Source organism: Canis lupus, chromosome 4 (assembly GCF_003254725.2).
Source record: "Canis lupus dingo isolate Sandy chromosome 4, ASM325472v2, whole genome shotgun sequence".
In the NCBI taxonomy this organism is placed as follows: domain Eukaryota; kingdom Metazoa; phylum Chordata; class Mammalia; order Carnivora; family Canidae; genus Canis; species Canis lupus.
Window position 1 is genome coordinate 28,199,389 of NC_064246.1, and position 17,327 is coordinate 28,216,715.

The following is a 17,327-nucleotide window of genomic DNA, read 5'->3' on the forward strand; positions in this document are numbered from 1 at the left end:
ATTGCACATTCCCTGCACGACGGTGGCTTTCCCCTGAGCCCCGAGAGGTCTGTTTCTGCCTGCCAGGCCCCAAGTCACACCCTCAGTGCTCTTGCCAAGCGGCACCTGGAGGTGGTAAGAGAGGCGTCCTTAGAGTCGCCTTCCCAGACCTGGCTCCAGGGAGCACAAGGCAAACAGATCCACGAGAAAGAAACCAGTGGGCTTGCAAAATCCAAGGCCCCCCAGCCCATCAGGGATGCTCTGGGGGCCAGGAGAGGGCAAGGGAGGAGCCCCAGTCACCCTCCCTGCCCACCCTGGGCTCGGTGGGACAGGGTAGAGTCACATTTCAGGGACACTCCCAAACTGACTTGAAAGCCCCAACAAGCAGCCGCCCTGCTCCTGAGAACTCCTCTGGGTGCCTGCAGGCTTAGGCCCGGCTGACTCACTTCCTCACCTTAATTCCCCCTAATACCTTCCCTTTCTCTGCAGCTTTACTCCCGGCACCACTGTCTGAGTGTGGAATGTCTGGTGAAGCTGGGCAGGTGGGTCTGCCCAGATACTGCAGACATGACCATGACCTGTGTTAGAGGAAGTAGGGGTGGAGGGTGGGGAGGGGGGGCAACAGCAAAGCCAGGTTTGTCTGTTGGCTCCGAAGCACATCCTAATCCCCTCAGCCAGTTTGATCTCTGCAAGCCTGAGCACAGGTCAACACCTCCGGGCAGGAGTCCCGAGGGGTGGGGAGCCGTGGAGAGCCGTGGCTGCTGGGCCTTCCATCCCGGGCCACGTTCTCTGGAGACCAGGGCTGCATCCTAAAGATCAGGTTCCGAGGTTATGTTGTGCGTGCCATTTCCCGGGTGAGTCTGAGGAGGCCTCACTATTATCCTGGGCCTATCCCCGGAAGCACCATTGTTCCTTTTATACCTGTATGTACCCTTTCCTTCCTTGTCTACAGCTCAAGCTTTCTTTGGGGTCCTGGATTCTTCATTTGTATCTTAGCATTGCTCCCTGTGCCCGCCTGCCTCAGCTTGAGCATTCTAAGAGCGAAATCAGGGCACAGTTGGAATTTCTAGTAAAGCCATTCATTCACATAGCTCAAGGAGTCAAAGAGCGGCACGAGACTCATGAAAAAGAGGCTTCTGGTCAGAGTACCCACTCTCAATTTTTAGGGCTCATTTTTCCTCCAACGACCCCACTCACTCTTTGGCCCCCCTTCTGGCAACGTCTCCATGTAATAGTTTGGTAAGAGCCGCACTCGGTGCTAAGAGTATTGGCAATAGGTAAACACTATCCGCATGCGTTTATACTCTCAGCTATGGACGGACTGTGATTCCCTTTTCCGTGCACTAGGTTTTTAACCACCACCACCACCAACCCCGCCCCCCGGAGTGAATAATTATCCCTCCCCTCATCCATTTGCTTGGTTTTCTTTTAATTTTTTTTTTATTTATTTATGATAGGCACACACAGAGAAAGAGAGAGAGAGAGAGGCAGAGACACAGGCAGAGGGAGAAGCAGGCTCCATGCACCGGGAGCCCAACGTGGGATTCGATCCCGGGTCTCCAGGATCGCGCCCTGGGCCAAAGGCAGGGGCCAAACCGCTGTGCCACCCAGGGATCCCTGCTTCGTTTTCTTTGTACTCAAGGCCAAACTCTTTCAGGTGTTGACATCTCCCTCCTTTCACTAAATTCAGACGCCAGTCTACCAATTTAATTTCCTTAATGAAACCTCTCGGAGTGTTGTGACCTGTTCTGACAGGGGCTGCTTGGCCTCCAGATGGATGCACTGCTCTCCTCTGCAGAGGTTTGGCCTTCCGAGGTGTCTTCTCGTGGTCAGTCTTTTCCTCTTTTTATTTTTTTTTTTACGATTTTATTTATTTATTCATAGAGACACAGAGAGAGAGAGAGAGAGAGAGGCAGAGACACAGGCAGAGGGAGAAGAAGCAGGCTCCATGCAGGGAGCCCGACATGGGACTCGATCTCAGGTCTCCAGGCTCACACCCTGGACTGAAGGTGATGCTAAACTGCTGAGCCACCTGGGCTGCCCTTTTTTTTTTTTTTTAAGCAATCTCTAGGGGCACCTGGGTGGCTCAGTGGTTAAGCGTCTGCCTCGGCTCAGGTCATTACCCCGGGGTCCAGGATTGAGTCCTACATCAGGCTCCCCGGAGGGAGCCTGCTTCTCCCTCTGCTTGCTTGTGTCTTTGCCTCTCTTTGTGTCTCTCATGAATAAAGAAATAAAATCTTAAAAAAAAAATAAAAATAAAAAGCCATCTCTAGGTCCAATGTGGGACTTGAACTCAGGACCCTGAGATCAAGAGTCACATGCTCTACCCACTGAGCCAGCCAGCCTCCCCTCTGTTGTCTTTTTTTGGTTTACTATCTTATTCTGGTGAAACATCCTCCAGCCTCCTAAGCACATGAAAACAAATCTTTTTTTGTATTTCAAATGACTGAAAATATGTCTTTTTCTACTTTCAAAGCTGATTGATAGTTTAGATGGATATAAAAATTTTAAGTGGGGGATAATTTATCTTCAGAATTTTGAAAACACTGTGTGTGTCTTCTAACTTCTAGTGCTTCTTTTGAGACATTCAAGCCGTTATTTCTGACCTGTTCCCCCTTCCTTTGGAAATTTGTAGAACCCTCTTTTTTGTCTTCTGTGTTCTGAACTGTGATGATTTTTCTTTTCCTTTTTATTTTTAAAAAATATTTTCTCTGTTTATTAGACAGACACAGAGAGAGCACAAGCAGAGGCAGAGGGAGAGGGAGAAGCAGGCTCCCACTGAGCAGGGAGACTGATACGGGGGCTCTGGGATCATGCCCTGAGCTGAAGACAGATGCTTAACCAAGTGAGCCATCCAGGGGGCCCTCTGATGATTTTTCTTAATGTGAATCTGTTACCATCCATTGTGTCTGGTATTCGGTGGATTGGTTGATTGATTGATTGATTTTAAAGATTTTACTTTTAAGTAATCTCTATACCCAATGTGGGGCTCACACCCACAACCCCAAGATCAAGAGTTGCATGCTCCAGGACTGAGCCAGCCAGGTGCCCCTCGGTGGGCCCTTTTAATCTGGACATGCATATCCTTCACTTTGGGAGAAATTCCTTCAAGCATCTTTTTGATCATTTCTTCCACTTCATTTTCTCTGTATTTGTTTTTCTGGCACTCCTGTTATTCAGAAGGGGGGCCTCCTGGATTAGCCCTCTAATTTTCTTGTCTCTTCCCTTCAATTTCCCACGTCTGTGGTTTTGTACTACTTTTGGGGGCGGTTCCCTCAGCTTTATCTTCCAAACCTCCTATTGAAGTTTTTATTTCTCATATTTAAAAAAGGTTTTGTTTTTGTTTTTGTTTTTTTGTTTTTTTTTTTACAAGAAAAGTGACTGCTTTAATATATTAGGAAAAATTTTACATACACTCTCATCCAGCCCTGCTCCAATTGGCAAAAAATACAGGATTCATTGCAAAGCATGATATTTTTTTTATTTTATTTTAATTTAAAAAAATCCTTTTTCTTTTTTAAGATTTTATTTATTTATTCATGATAGACACAGAGAGAGAGAGAGACAGAGACATAGACATAGGCAGAGGGAAAAGCAGGCTCCCTGCAGGGAGCCCAATGTGGGACTCCATCCAGGATCCTGGGATCACACCCTGAACCGAAGGCAGATGCTCAATTGCTGAGCCACCTAGGCATCCCAAGGCATGATATTTTTAATTTTAAGAGTTCCTTTTGGGGTGCCTGAGTGGCTCCGCCGGTTAAATGTCAGAGTCTTGATTTTGGTTCAGGTTGTGATCTCAGCGTCCTGAGATCGAGCCCCATGGGGACTCCATACTGAGTATGGGGCCTGCTTGAAAATCACTGCCTCCCCTCCCTGTGCCTCCCGTCCTCCTGCCTATGCTCTCTCAAGTAAATAAATAAAATCTTTAAAAAAAAGAATAAAAGAGTTCCTTTGCCCTTTGAATGGTTCCCTTTATATATATATTTATTTATTCACTTGTTTGTTTATATAGAGAGTGTGTGAGCTGGGTAGGGAGGGGCAGGGAGGGGCCAAAGGAGAAGGAGAGAATGAATCCCAAGCAGACTCTACACCCAGTGTGGAGCTGATACACGGCTTGATCTCAGGGTCCTGAGATCGTGACCTGAACTGCAATCAAGAGTCTAACACTTAACTGACTGATCCACCCAGGTGCCCCCGAATACTCCTTTTTTAAGAAAAAAAGAATAATATCGTGTTTTTGTTTTAGTTTCGTGTGTACTTGTATCTACTCTCTATATATGTCTACATATGTCCACATATTTATTTAATAGTATTGTGTTCTTTTACTAATGTGTTATATTTTCAAAATCTCTAAATATACTAATGTTATATATATTTTAAGATTTTATTTATTCATGAGAGACAGAGAGAGAGAGAGAGAGAGAGAGAGAGGCAGAGACACAGGCAGAGGGAGAAGCAGCTCCATGCAGGGAGCCAGATGTGGGACTCGATCCCAGGACCCCGGGATCATGACCTAAGCCAAAGGCAGACGCTCAACCGCTGAGCCACCCGGGGGCCCTGAGGATGTAAGTATTTAATGTAGTAAATGCTCTGTAAGTAATTTTAATTTTGGAACATTTTAAATGGAACGTGATATTTACGTACCTATGACAAAAGAAGGCCCAACAGTGCCTGGAGGAGCGTGCATGAAAAATAAGTCTCCCCCTTCCCCCTCTTGGGGCCACTACTGCTTCAAGGTTCCCTCTTTCCCTTTGCATAGGCCGTGCACACGGCCAAGGTGTTCATCACGCGGGCCCGGACGTGGGCGATCATGAACTTGCCTGCCTCTCCGGGCTGGTCTTTCTCACCCTGCCCTTTCACCCCCTCCTCCTGCAGGCACACAGAACCGTGGGGCTCCCTCATTTGTCCAGCTCCCCCTTCTCCAGCCCCATCCACCTGGTAATGATTTCCTAGAGAGTCTCCCAGGGGTCTCCATGGGGACGTTTCCTGCTCCGATCTCCATGGCAACTCTTCAGGTTGCCATGGTGACACTTAAGTGATTATCTGGAGACCCTTAAATAAATCACCCGCCGTGGTATATGCTGGAAGTGCTTGGCTCCGGCTCTCCGGTTTGGGGCCGGGCTTGGGGCCCAGGCCTACAGGCGGGAGCGGGAGGGGAGGGGGGTGGCTGGAGGCGGGAGGCGCTCCGCCCGGGCCCCTGGTTCTAGTGCCGCCAGGGGCCCCAAAGATGGGGAGGCTTTGGGGAAGGGGGGGCAGTCGCCGTCCTTGAACAGAGGCGGCCAGGAGGGCATCCGAGGGCCGCCCTCCCCGCTGCTGAACACCAAGAGGGAACCGAGAGGGAATCCGGTTCACTGTGCGCCCCGCGGCTCTGGGGCTCCGGCTGTGATGGGTGCAAAGCCAACCACCCCCTCACGGAGCTTCCGTTCCGTTCCACGCGAGACACGGTCCATGAAGTCCCCACGATAGGCAGGCCGGACTTGGCCCTGGGGCTAGGAAGGGGACAGCGACAGCGGGCAGCGCGCTCCCGCCAGGCAGGGTGGCTACCTTGAGTCTGGGCGCCCGGCCGCCTCCCCCGGACCAGCGGACCAGCGGTCTCCAGCAGCAACCCGAACCCCGGTGCTGGCGGGTGCTGGCGGGGTCTCTGGCAGAGCGGGGAGTCTGTCGGGGGTTCTGGTGTATTGCATTCCTAAGGCCAGCCTCGGGTGGCTAGGGTATGCAGCCTGACTCGGATTTTTTTTCAGGATTTTATTTATTCGAGACCCGGAGAGAGAGGCAGAGACACGGGCAGAGGGAGAAGCAGGCTCTGTGCGGGGACCCCAACGCGGGACTCGATCCCAGGACCCAGGGGGGTCGCACCCTGAGCCAAAGGCCGGCGCTCAACTGCTGAGCCCCCGGCGCCCCTGCAACCTCAGTTGTTTGTGGAGAGTTGGTCAGACCTGTTGTTTGGTGGTGGAGCCGCCTGGAAGGGGCAGGGCCGTGACCCTCCTCACCTCGGGCTCACCCCGGACAAGGATCCCTCCTGCAGGAATGGAGTCTGGAAGCGCGCCCGCAGGCACGCGGCCTACGCAGCAGCTCCTACTCCAAGCCAAAGAGCTGCTGGAGGCCAGACTCTGTCTACACTAGGCTCTCTCTGCCTAGTGGGGATCAGAGTGCAGATCATCTACTTTTCAATAGGCCTGGGATTTGGAGCCAGGTGACAGGGCCACAGAACACGACTCCTGGACAGTCCAAGCCCCCGAGGTGTTCCCGGGGAAGTTCCTTGGACGGTGAGTGGGGGAGGCGGGTGGCCAGCCCCAGACGCTCCCTGAGCCCGGGCTTAGCAACCGTGGCAGTTGGAGGTGTCTGAGATGTGTCCTTTGGTGGCCCCTTCCACAGGGGCTCCCCGTGTCCCAGTCCCTCTGCCTGGAGCACCCTTGCTCTGGCCGTCCTCAGGTGTACCCTCCTCTGATGCCCGCTCCACGTCCTCAGGTGTACCCTCCTCTGATGCCCGCTCCAGGCCAGCCTCTAAAGTCTTCTCCACCACCCTAGCTCTTCCCTGGCTCAGCACCGGGTCTGATGGCCTAGTTAGGGCGCTCTCCCCCTAACCTGTGCTTTCCAATGTCAGCAACAGCCACTGGCCACATGTGCCTACTGCACTCACGGAACCTGGGACGTGGCGTGCAGTATAAAACATACACAGGATTTTGAATACTCCACGTCAAGCATGTAAAATATCTTTTTGATAATTCTTATACTGATTACACGCTGAGATCATATTTCGGATGTGTTGAGTTAAATAAAACATTGTTAACATTAAGTTTACCATTTTTTAAAAAAATGTGTGCATGCCAGAAAATTTAAAAGGATGCACATTTGTGCTGGACAGGGCTGTGCCTCGATGAAGTCCACAGGGTAAGGGGCCATGGACATTTTGTCCACACTTAATACCCGGCGCCTGGTGGTATAGGTGAGCAACAATCAGGGTTATCGGACGCGTGTTTGACAGTTACACTCTCCATCAGCCCAGAAGCATTCGGCACAGCCTGCTACAGGAATGCGTAATTTAAATGTCAGTTTATTAAAAAACAAAAAAAAAACAAGCCAAAAATAGATAAATAAAAACAAAGAAGAACACAACCACCAAGCCAAAACAAAAAGTCTCAGGCCTAAAATTTGCCAGAAAGGGAAAAAAGTGGGAATGAAGGGGTCAGGGTCTCAGCCTTTCTTCTGAGGGGCTGGGGTGGGGAGTAGATATTCAGACCTTTGTCAATCAGAACAAGGAATTAACAAAAAGAAACCCCAGGGCTTCCAGGTGGCTCACTGGTTGAGCATCTGCCTTCAGCTCAGGGTGTGACCCCGGGGTCCTGGGATCGAGTCCTGCTTGGGGCTTCTAGCTTCCCTGATGGGAAGCCCATGGTGGAGGCCTCGGGAGCTCTCCTGCTGGGCAGCAGAGCGGGGGCAGGCCGGGCCCAGAGCCGGCCCAGGGGAGGCTGGGAGCAACGCGCCTGCCTCGAGGCGCCCACGCAGGACTCGATCCCAGGACCCCGGGATCACCTCTCTTAGGCAGAGAAAGTCTGGACATTTCTGGCCACGTGGGCAGGAGGCCCTGTGGTCACCTCATCCCAGTAGGACATCCTCACTGCCGCACACCCGGTTTGTGCAGCCGAAGGGCCGCCGGCTCGGCTACCTGGGGACGCGGTGCTTGAGCGCTTGGAGGCCAAAGGCAGCTTCGCGACCGTCCGGCCGGGCGATTCCCCTGGGAGGACGACATCAGGCCCAGCGCACACGGCCGGGAAACACCTCTGTCCTCGAATGGGGTCTGTTGCTGGAGGCGACCATTATGACCAGGTTATTTTTTTTTTTTAAATAAATTTATTTTTTATTGGTGTTCAATTTGTCAACATACAGAATAACGCCCAGTGCTCATCCTGTCAAGTGCCCCCCTCAGTGCCCATCACCCAGACACCCCCACCCCCCGCCCACTTCCCCTTCCACCACCGCTAGTTCGTTTCCCAGAGTTAGGAGTCTTCCATGTTCTGTATGACCAGGTTCTTAAGAGTCTTTATGGACAACTTTTAAATGGTAACCTCTCTTATTTTTTTAAAGATTGAGAGACAGCGCGGAGAGGGGGAGGGGCAGGGGGAGGAGCAGACTCCCTGCGGAGTGGGGTGCCCGCTGCGAGGCTGGATCCCGGGGCTCAAGGATCACAGCCTGAGCCCAAGGCAGATGCCAGACCCAAGTGCCATAATCTCTTTTATGTATGTATGTATTGGCTTTTAAAGATTTTATGTATTTATTCATGAGGGACACAAAGAGAGGCAGAGACACAGGCAGAGGGAGAAGCAGGCTCCCTGTGGGGAGCCCGATGTGGGACTCCATCCCAGGACCCCAGGTTCACAACCTGAGCCGAAGACAGACACTCAACCGCTGAGCCACCCAGGCACCTGTAACCTCTCTTTTAAAGAGAAAAAAGGCCCAGCCATGGGATGGACACCTTATTATTTAATAAACGCATATAAGTAAATACACCAATATCCACCTCTCTAAAGACGCTGAGCCACCTTGGTCTTACTACCCACAACTTACAAGGTCACATTTACTTTATGGCTCAAATTAAAACGTTCAGGACCTCTGCCACACGACTGCCAACCGTCAGTCCCTTTCCCTAGCCTTTTCTCCCTGCTCTTTTAGTACCCAGAACACAGCAGGCCCGTATTAGCTGAATGAGCTGAAGAACAGTTAAGCAAGGCACTGGATGCTACTAGCTGGGTGGCACTTCTATCGCAGGCTTAGGAGACACTGCACTATGTCCCACTGGGTTTGCATCAGCTACACAGCAGGGGTGGGGCAGGCACTCACTGTTGACCCTCCAGCGCCCAACAGGCGGGCTGGTGGCAGGGGACATTATTCTAGCAGAGCCCATACGTACACCAGCCGCCTTGTTTCACAACCCACAAGGATGAACTGCTACCCCTATATATAAAGTAAGTTCTCCTCTTTTCAGTTTTCCTAAAAAAAAGCAGAGTTCTGTCAAGTGGCAGCAAAAACTCAAGAAAAATCATTATATGGTTTCAGATTCAATCAGGCATAAGCCAATGTGAATACACATGGATAAACCCTGAAACAGAAACACAGTGCCATGATTTGACTCCAACACAGACACCGAGAGACTCCAGAACGTCTCCCCCTCCAAAGTGAACAAGCAGGGGCTGTAACTGTGTCAATTGCTATTTTAATCTCCTTGTACACAAAGATGTAGAAAAGGCAAAGCACTGGAGAGATCACTGGTCAGAAATACAAATTTGCTAATGGATGAGACAATTTAAATGTATTTTTCTTATTTCTTCCCCCAACAGGCCCAGAGTGAAGTCCCAACCTGTACTGAGCTTACTCTGGAGACACTGCTCTCTGCGTCTCGTGTGTGAGTTCTGGGTTTGCACAAAGCCCGATGCCAGGGGTGCCTGGGCGGCTCAGTTAAGTGTCTGCCTTTGGGTCAGGTCGTCATCCTGGGATCCTGGGATCGAGCCTGGCGTTGGGCTCCCTGCTGCTTCCTCCCCCTCTGCCCTTCCCCACTGCTCATGCTTTACTCTCAAAATAAATAATATATTTTTAAAATATTTTATTTTATTATTTATTCATGGAACACAGAGAGAGAGAGAGACAGAGGAGACACAGGCAAAGGGAGAAGCAGGCTCCCCGTAGGGAGCCCGACATGGGACTCGATCCCAGGTCTCCAGGATCAGGCCCTGGGCTGAAGGTGGCACTAAACTGCTGAGCAACCTGGGCTGCCCACAAAATAAATAATATATTAAAAAAAATCAAAAAAAGCCCAATTCCAGGGCAGATTATCCCATTGGGGGGCATTTTATTAAAAGATTTTATTTATTTATTCATGAGAGACACAGAGAGAGGGGCAGAGACACAGGCAGAGGGAGAAGCAGGCTCCACGCAGGGAGCCCGATGTGGGACTCAATCCTGGGTCTCCAGGACTAGGCCCTGGGCTGAAGGCAGCACTAAACCGCTGAGCCACCTGGGCTGCCCTGGGGCGGGGGGGGGGGGGGGGGGGGGGCAGGCATTTTAATACCCTCCGACGGAACACACAGTAAGGTCTACCAGCCAAAGCTGCCCCCAGTGGTCCCAGCAGGGCTGCCAGTACTATGAGGACCCTTTCAGCAGGACACCTGGTCACAGGCTGGGTGGTACGCTCCTTCACATGACCCTTCTGTTCCCAGAATGCCACCCGCTGATCTACACGTGCCCCATGCCTGCACGCTGCACAATCACACCACCTCACCTGGGCTCGCTCAAGCGGGATGAGGCTCCTGGCGGGACCATCTTTATTACTCTCAGCAGCGCACACCAGCTCTCCTCCCCACTTCCAATATGTGTCACAGAGAGGAAGGTGGGCGCTGGTGCTCCCTCCTGTCGGAGCCCACCCTCACACAGCTCTCATGTGTGTTCTAGCAGTTACTTCCCAGGCAGGTTTTCAGGATGGCAGCTATGACATTCTGGTCCTCGGCAGGTTGTAGGAGAAAAGTGAGGCCCATGGTGAGGTTCCAGGTGGCAACCCTGAAGAGGTCTGTTAACAGGCTTAACCTTGGTTGCAAACCAGGCTAGCTCAGTTCAAAAATACTGGGTGGCGGTGGTGGTGGTGCAACGTGAAAAGTGACACTTTTTCACCCTAAGAGAAGTTTTTAAGTCAACCTTATGTATGCAGGGAGATCACAGGACCAAACTAACTTTAATAGAATTTTAAACCAGAGAATGGCCAAAGACTGAGGTCAGGAATTCTGAATTCAGAATCACAGCAGTAAGGGAGAGAAAGTATTCATTCTAACACAGACCCCAGGGCCAACGGTTACACGAATCTTAGCAGCTGTAACTCAGAACTTTGGAAATCAGCTAGAGAACGTCGGAAGAATCAAAGGGTGGTTCTATGCACTACAACTTGAGTGCCTCCCTACTCCCCCCAGCACCCACATCCTCCTCTTTACTCAGCCAAACCATCTTCTCCCTCAACAATAAACTCATATCTCTTCATTTGGGGCTGATGTTTCTCCCAGGGGCTGGACTGGGTGAGAGAAATCAGTGATGTCATTTCAGAAGTAGCACTTCTCAGGTGCATGGAGCCAGAAAATAGGGTCAAAACCCCACTTTCACTATAATCTCATTCCCAACTAAAAAGCCTTGGTTCTCCAGGGCTCCCTGGTGAAGAGGAAAGAGCCAGAGCGGTGGGACTTGGCCCTGGGTAGGGAAGGGAGGGGCAGGCTTCACGGAACATTCTCCAAAGGGAGTACAGGGGGCAGCCACACCAGTTCTCCATGGCCCAGGCCCAATCTTACAGAGCAAATTCAGTACAAAGAATCACAATCTCCAGCAGCACACCCCTTCCTTCCACTCTCTAGGATGAGCTATGCACATCTCCTTCCTCCGATGCACAGAGCCCCATCACATGCCCTGTGGGTCATCCTGGGATACCTGCTGGCTCTCCTCCTAGCCTGATAGGTGCTTTCGACTGTTATAGGAGAGCTACTCTTTCAGGAGCCTGCTCTTCCCCAGCGGGCACACTGCCAGCTCCAGGGGATTCTCCATCCTGTGGGCCTCCTCCCTTCCTGTCCTGCTGGCCCTTTCAACCCTTACAACTGGTGGCTGGCTGCCTGTGTGCTGGAAGGCCCCCACCCCACCACTGCCCCCAGGGCACTTTTTAGGCCATAGTTCAGCACCTGCAGATACCTCAGGGGCGTGTGGTCACCGCCCAGGCAGTGCAGGGGCCTGGACCAGCCTCACCCATCACCTCCACGCACACTGCCAGTCCCCTGCCGTGGGCTCCAAACTCCGGCAAGGCTTCTATCGGCCAGGAAGAATGGGACCCCTCTTGTCACAAGGCATGGTCCCCCACATGGAGGTCAGAGGTAGACAGAAAACAACGGGGTGGCCAGACATGTCTGTAAAAGATGTTTCAGAGCAGCTTGGGCTCGTGACGGTTTCAGCTCCGTTACAAATCCTAGGTGGTAGCATCTGCTTAACCAGTTTTTCCAGTGATACTTCAATGCTGGCTTTCTCGGTTTCTATAGCTTCTTGCTTTCAAAGTAAAGCCAAAATAATAACAACTCCAAATTCTTCAAAACGAACAAATAAATAATAGTGACAATATTTACATGAGTAGGCCATGTTTAGAGATTCTAACCTGACTGAGGAACAGAAAAACCAAGGCTATGCCCTGGTCTTGGGGCTTATAGCTGGCTCTGGGTCATGGTGTGATCCTCCTGAAAGCGGATGGTTGGAAGGGTGAAGTGAGAATGAGTAAAGATGCCTGGCCAGGGTCTCCTTATAAGGCTAGGGTTTCAAACAGACAAACCTCAGTCCTCCCAACCAGGGCCTGTGGTGTGATCAGGGGCCCGGGCGAGCTGCTCTCAGGGACACGGAGGCCTCCGCCAGCACAATGGGGATGTCAGGCCTTGTCGTGGGGAACACAAGCTCTCTATGTCAGATGTCAGTCTCGGCCTCTTTCCAGACGGGACAAGCTGCCGAGGTCAGGAATGGTCTCCTCTTCCCTGGACTATGTGACAAGAGGGATGTGGAATTCGTTTGTGTCGAAGATCAGGGGTCTCCTGGGAGGGCTTGGGTCCCTGTCAGCCTTGTGCAGCAGCTTGAAGAGCCCAGTTCCAATGTTCATGGGGATCCCCATGATGATGCACTCAGACACCCCTGAAACCAACCAAGCAGGGTATTAGATGGCTTTTCAACACACGGGGGGCTACCGGCCCAGCAGCTTCCTCTTAGTCTGAGCACAGCTGCTCTGTAGGCTCGCCTTCAAGAGCACTAAACGTAGCCAGCAAGGACACCAAGTGATGCTCAGGAAGCCCTAACTTCACTACCCAACGTTTAGGGCCCAGAAGAGAAGCAAACAGGCTGACTAGTAGAGGCCAATTCCCCCTTGGAAACAGCGGTAGAAACTTGTTCCCTGTGTTCAGGGGTCAAGGCTGGGTCAGGCTTAACAGCACGCCTGTGCCTTGGAAACCCACAGCCCTGAGGGAAGGCAAGGCCCCTGCACAGAGACTGGAGTATGGTGATGCGGAAGATTGTTTCTCCCAACTCCACTCCAGCTTTGGATCAGACTCACGGCTCCCAATAAGCAAGAGCTTGCCTATTACGTTCTGGGCTTTGTGCATCAGGAGACCAGAGACAAAGCACCAAGCTAAAGACCAACACCTACCGAGGGCTGACACGGAGTTAACAACACTGTAAAGGGACAAGAAGATTTCTGAGTGACTGTGCCAGGCCCCCGGGGAGCTCAGCAGTGGACACAGGGGGCAGCGGCTGTGGCTGTGGGGCTGGCTGTTGGTCCCACTGTCAAGGACACTCACTCTTACTTTTGCCTTGTCCTGTTATCCTGTCCTAATCTGTTCCCTTTTCTTTCCTCTGACCCTCATTATCTTAAAAGTGGCAGACCAATTTCTCTTTCCCTCTATTTGCAATCTGTGTCCCTTCTGGAAGGATAGTTAATCTTAGAACCTTAGAACAAAGTGGAGGTTCGTGCCCTGACGGGGGCTCCACCTGACCACCGCCTGGTGGGCAAGTCCATGTAAGACTCAGGGAGGAGGCAGGAAATGGCCGCTAGGAAGCAGAGCTCTGGTGGTGGGGACGGCGGTCAGGCTGGGAATCCCTACGGGGGCCTGATGAGAATGTAACCTGGGATGGGCTGCTGAGCACCCCATGGACCCCCACCTCAGGCCCGCAGGGTCTTGCATGAGAAAGGGTAGGACAGTGGGCATTCAGCTCGGGACCCAAGGAAGAGCTGGCCGGGCAGCAGCACCACTCTTGTCTCCCAGGCCGGTGTCCCAGATGTGCTGTGTGCTGTGGGGAGGAGGCCGGTGTGGGGCGAGACTCGTCCACAAGCCAGCCAGTCCTGTGTTCTACTCGTGCAAGGGTTTAAACCTGTCCCTTACAGATGTGCAGAGGTAAGTGTATGCACGGTGCTGGGCCCGGCGGCTCTTTCTTGGGGGTCACAGCAGCAGGGGCACTGGATGCTGTCCCTCTGCTGTCAGCCCTGGCACCATACAGCAGGGGCAGGATCTGAGCGGCTGTCAACTCCAAGGTTCAGAAACACTCCTTGATGCCCAGGGGTGATCTTTTCTTCGTGGCCCCAAAGCTGCCTGTACTGACAGAGAAGCCTCCTCACGGAGGAGGGGGTGCAGGGAGCCACAGCCAGGCTCTGGAGGGAAAAGATCACTTGCTTCCAATCCCATCATCTGTGACTTTATTCCTAAAACATAAGAGCTGTACCTATTCAGCGTCCTCACCTCCTGGGAAACCCTAGCCATGGTCTCAGCTGTGAAACACAAAGGCCCTGTAGTGAAGCTCCAAGAAACAGGCAACCTACCACACACGGAGTCCTTCTGCCCAAAGTAGGCGGCATCGAAGAGATGGTCAGCTGTCTTCTCAAAGGAGGCCAGCATGAGCACGCTCTCCTTCATCTTGGCCAGGCCGAACCTCGTAATGCCCAAGACTTCACCCTGCATCGGGGAGGGAGGAGTCAGGGGGTACTCACACTCCCCAGAGGCCCAGAGCTACGCACACCCCCTGCAGCCCCTCCACAGAATAAGCACAGATGGGCGAAGCAGCTGTTCAAGTCAGCCTCAGGTCTGGAGAGGACCCCAACAGCGGCCTGTCCCCCTGGGACGGCGGCTCCAGGGAGCCTCACACTTCCAGCCACATGCTGGCAGAAGGAAGAGTCACAAAATCAGAGCTAAAATAAAGAACCTAAGTTTTAAAAAAGAGAATACTTCTGAAGATGTTTATTACAGCTCCAAGAACTCCACACTCAAATAATTTAAAAGCCTCAGAGTAGGGAAAGAGTTAAGTAAATGTAGGTGCTTTCTTTCAAGCAAACGCTGCACCATCATTTAAAAAAGTATACCTATGGGACGCCTGGGTGGCTCAGCAGTTGAGTGTGGGGACTTTGGCTCAGGGCGTGATCCCGGGGTTCTGGGATTGAGTCCCGCATTGGGCTCCCCGCAGGGAGCCTGCTTCTCCCTCTGCCTCTCTCATGAATAAATAAAATCTTTTAAAAACAAAAACACCAAAACAAAAAAAAAAAGTATTCTTATAAAAACCATGTGACACGGGAAATAGTCATAATGTTAAATGAAACAGGATAAAACCCGCATGCCCACTACTCACTGTCGCTGCGTCACATGATACATGTGAAAAGACTAAGACCAGAAAGCCAGACTTAAAAGTGCCAGGCTTTACTACAGGGCAGAGGAAACGGGTCACTGTCCCACACGGTTCTGATCCGTCCGTCCTCAGGTACAGGTGCCTATGGGGCGGCCTCGTGAAAACCTTACGGCACTACTACGGGGAATGGGTTCGTTTCGTGGGAAAAGAGAACGAGCAGCCTCACTTCCCAGCTAGCTTCCCCTTCAGATCACGGTAACTTATCCTTCACCTGGAAATGGCTACAGAAGCGTGACGAATGGGTTCAATAGGAAATACACACCTAGGTTTGCCATGGACCTCCCTGGGCTTTTGGCAATGGCCAGATTGCCTCTAGGATGATATTTCTAATAAGGACAAAAATAATATCCCACCTCCTGCCATGAGGTTACAAGTGTCATACTGGAATGTCACCAGAACACCTGGCCCGACCCGACCACATGCTGGGTGGTCAAAAATCAAAGTTTTTGAGCGATGGTGACATCCAATGCCATTTTAGTGGTGGTTATCACAGCCGTGTGTGCTCCAGGCAGGTGGGAGACAGCCCAGCACGCTGCACCCTCCCCACGAACCTTGTAGGTCATCAGGTCAGACAGCAGCATCACGTGCCTCCTGTCAATGCTCATGCCGTGGTTGACCATTGTGTACTGGATTTCGTTGATGATAGTTGTCCGGGCAGCTTCGATGCCCAGAGTTTTCTCCACCTACAGAGAGCCAGGGTGAGTGGAAGCAGCCTCTTCCGGCTTGTCGCCCCAAGTCCTCCCTATGTCCTCCTCTGCCCAATCGCGATGTGACCCTGGCCATGAGCTGTACCTCATAGGTATTATTGGAGGTGGTGCGGGTGCCCTTCACACCGTGGGTGGCCATGACGGCCCGCAGGTTATCACCCTCCACCAGGAGTTTGTACTTCTCCTTTCCGCTCTGCTCGTCGATGTGGATGACAGCTCTGGAAACCTCTGGGATGCCCTGTACCACCACCTGGACTTGGAGACAGAGGAGTCTCAAGGCCCTGCAGGGCCCACAGCCCCCACCACCATGGTAGCTAGCCTCAGAAACCACACGGGCTGTGAGAACTGGGAACGTCATGCCTGGGTTGTCACCTTAACCATCCTGCTTCTCAGTGGGGTTTATCAGGAACAAACCAAACCTAAATAAGTGCCCGTGTGCCATTGGGGTTAGGGAGAAAGCACAACATCAGGGGACTGTGACACATTCGACCTCAGTTTTCCGACAGAACGGACAAGAATCTAAGAGGCAGAGTTGGTGCGTCAAGGCGAAGATGGGAAAAACCCGACTGATTCCAGAGGGATGTGGCAAAACAGAAGTCCCCATAGTGACATAGTCCTTAGGCCACCTGACACCTGGGTATTCAGTGGGGCGAGAGGTAAACGCAATCTTTCCCTCTACAAACCTCCAGGCAGTAGACTGGGTGGGGCCTCCAAGAGGGGACTTTGGTCTCACCTTGGGGAGATCCTCTTTCAGGAACTGCAGCACGTAGTACATGGAGCTCTTGCTGTTCTCTCTGGGGGTGACACACACCACAGCCTCGCCGTGAACAGCCACATCGCCAGGCTTCACGCGGAGCTTGGACATGCAGATGGAATACCGCACCGTCTCAGCGTTCACCTGCAAGGTGGCCAGACATGGGCCAAGTGCCCAGGACATTACTGACAGGTACGAAGGCTTTGATTCCAGTGTTTCTTGGCCTTTTTCCATCATTGCCCCCTGACAAGCCTCATTTTTTCCCCTAATCGCATTCCTCACCATAAAAATTTAATACGAAGATATTTTGTGTATTTGCTTATGTACCGCATATGTACACCTACCTCACTTACCAACAGAAGAGATGTTCTTCACAACCTCCCCTTACCCCAACGGTCTGCCCCCACTGAAAATGCATGTTCCATGCATAGCTACACATGCAGGGGCCGAGGTGGTTCCAGGAGGCGGGGAGGCTGGAGAGCAGGACAATTTAAAGTGTCAGCAAAGCCTCCTCTTTACCTGACCTCACCGCCAACTGCTCATATGCCACGTTCCTTGATACAACCTGGTCCTTCTGGTACAAGAGCCACAAGGCAGACGGCCAGAGCTGGGCTACAGAAGCCCCCAACCTGGAGACTTGGCTGCTCAATTCTAGACTCACAGTCTAC

General features: G+C 52.0%; 1 protein-coding gene and 1 long non-coding RNA gene across 7 annotated transcripts in view; one reads left to right on the plus strand and one right to left on the minus strand.

The window, feature by feature from the left end:
* Window positions 1-5,144: 5,144 nt before the first annotated feature.
* On the plus strand, window positions 5,145-7,462 carry LOC112651608 (uncharacterized). Of its 4 annotated transcripts, none has more exons than XR_007410168.1 (3): window positions 5,145-5,595; window positions 5,721-6,245; window positions 6,355-7,462. It is a non-coding gene; the product is annotated as an uncharacterized LOC112651608 (long non-coding RNA). The 4 variants fall into 4 exon arrangements; XR_007410169.1 differs by having other exon boundaries at window positions 5,146-5,605; window positions 6,412-7,461; XR_003130921.3 differs by having other exon boundaries at window positions 5,146-5,595; window positions 6,412-7,460.
* Window positions 7,463-9,168: 1,706 nt separating this feature from the next.
* Window positions 9,169-17,327, minus strand: part of POLR3A (RNA polymerase III subunit A) — a 50,557-nt gene continuing 42,398 nt past the window's right edge. For all 3 annotated transcript variants that reach the window (XM_049109070.1, XM_025434280.3, XM_035715262.2), the window contains 5 exons: window positions 16,639-16,803; window positions 15,991-16,155; window positions 15,750-15,881; window positions 14,342-14,474; window positions 9,169-12,666 (listed from right to left, as the gene is read on the minus strand). In XM_049109070.1, coding sequence (XP_048965027.1) covers window positions 12,518-12,666; window positions 14,342-14,474; window positions 15,750-15,881; window positions 15,991-16,155; window positions 16,639-16,803 — 744 coding nt within the window. In that variant the 3' untranslated portion in view covers window positions 9,169-12,517. The remainder of the gene's footprint in view (window positions 12,667-14,341; window positions 14,475-15,749; window positions 15,882-15,990; window positions 16,156-16,638; window positions 16,804-17,327) is intronic.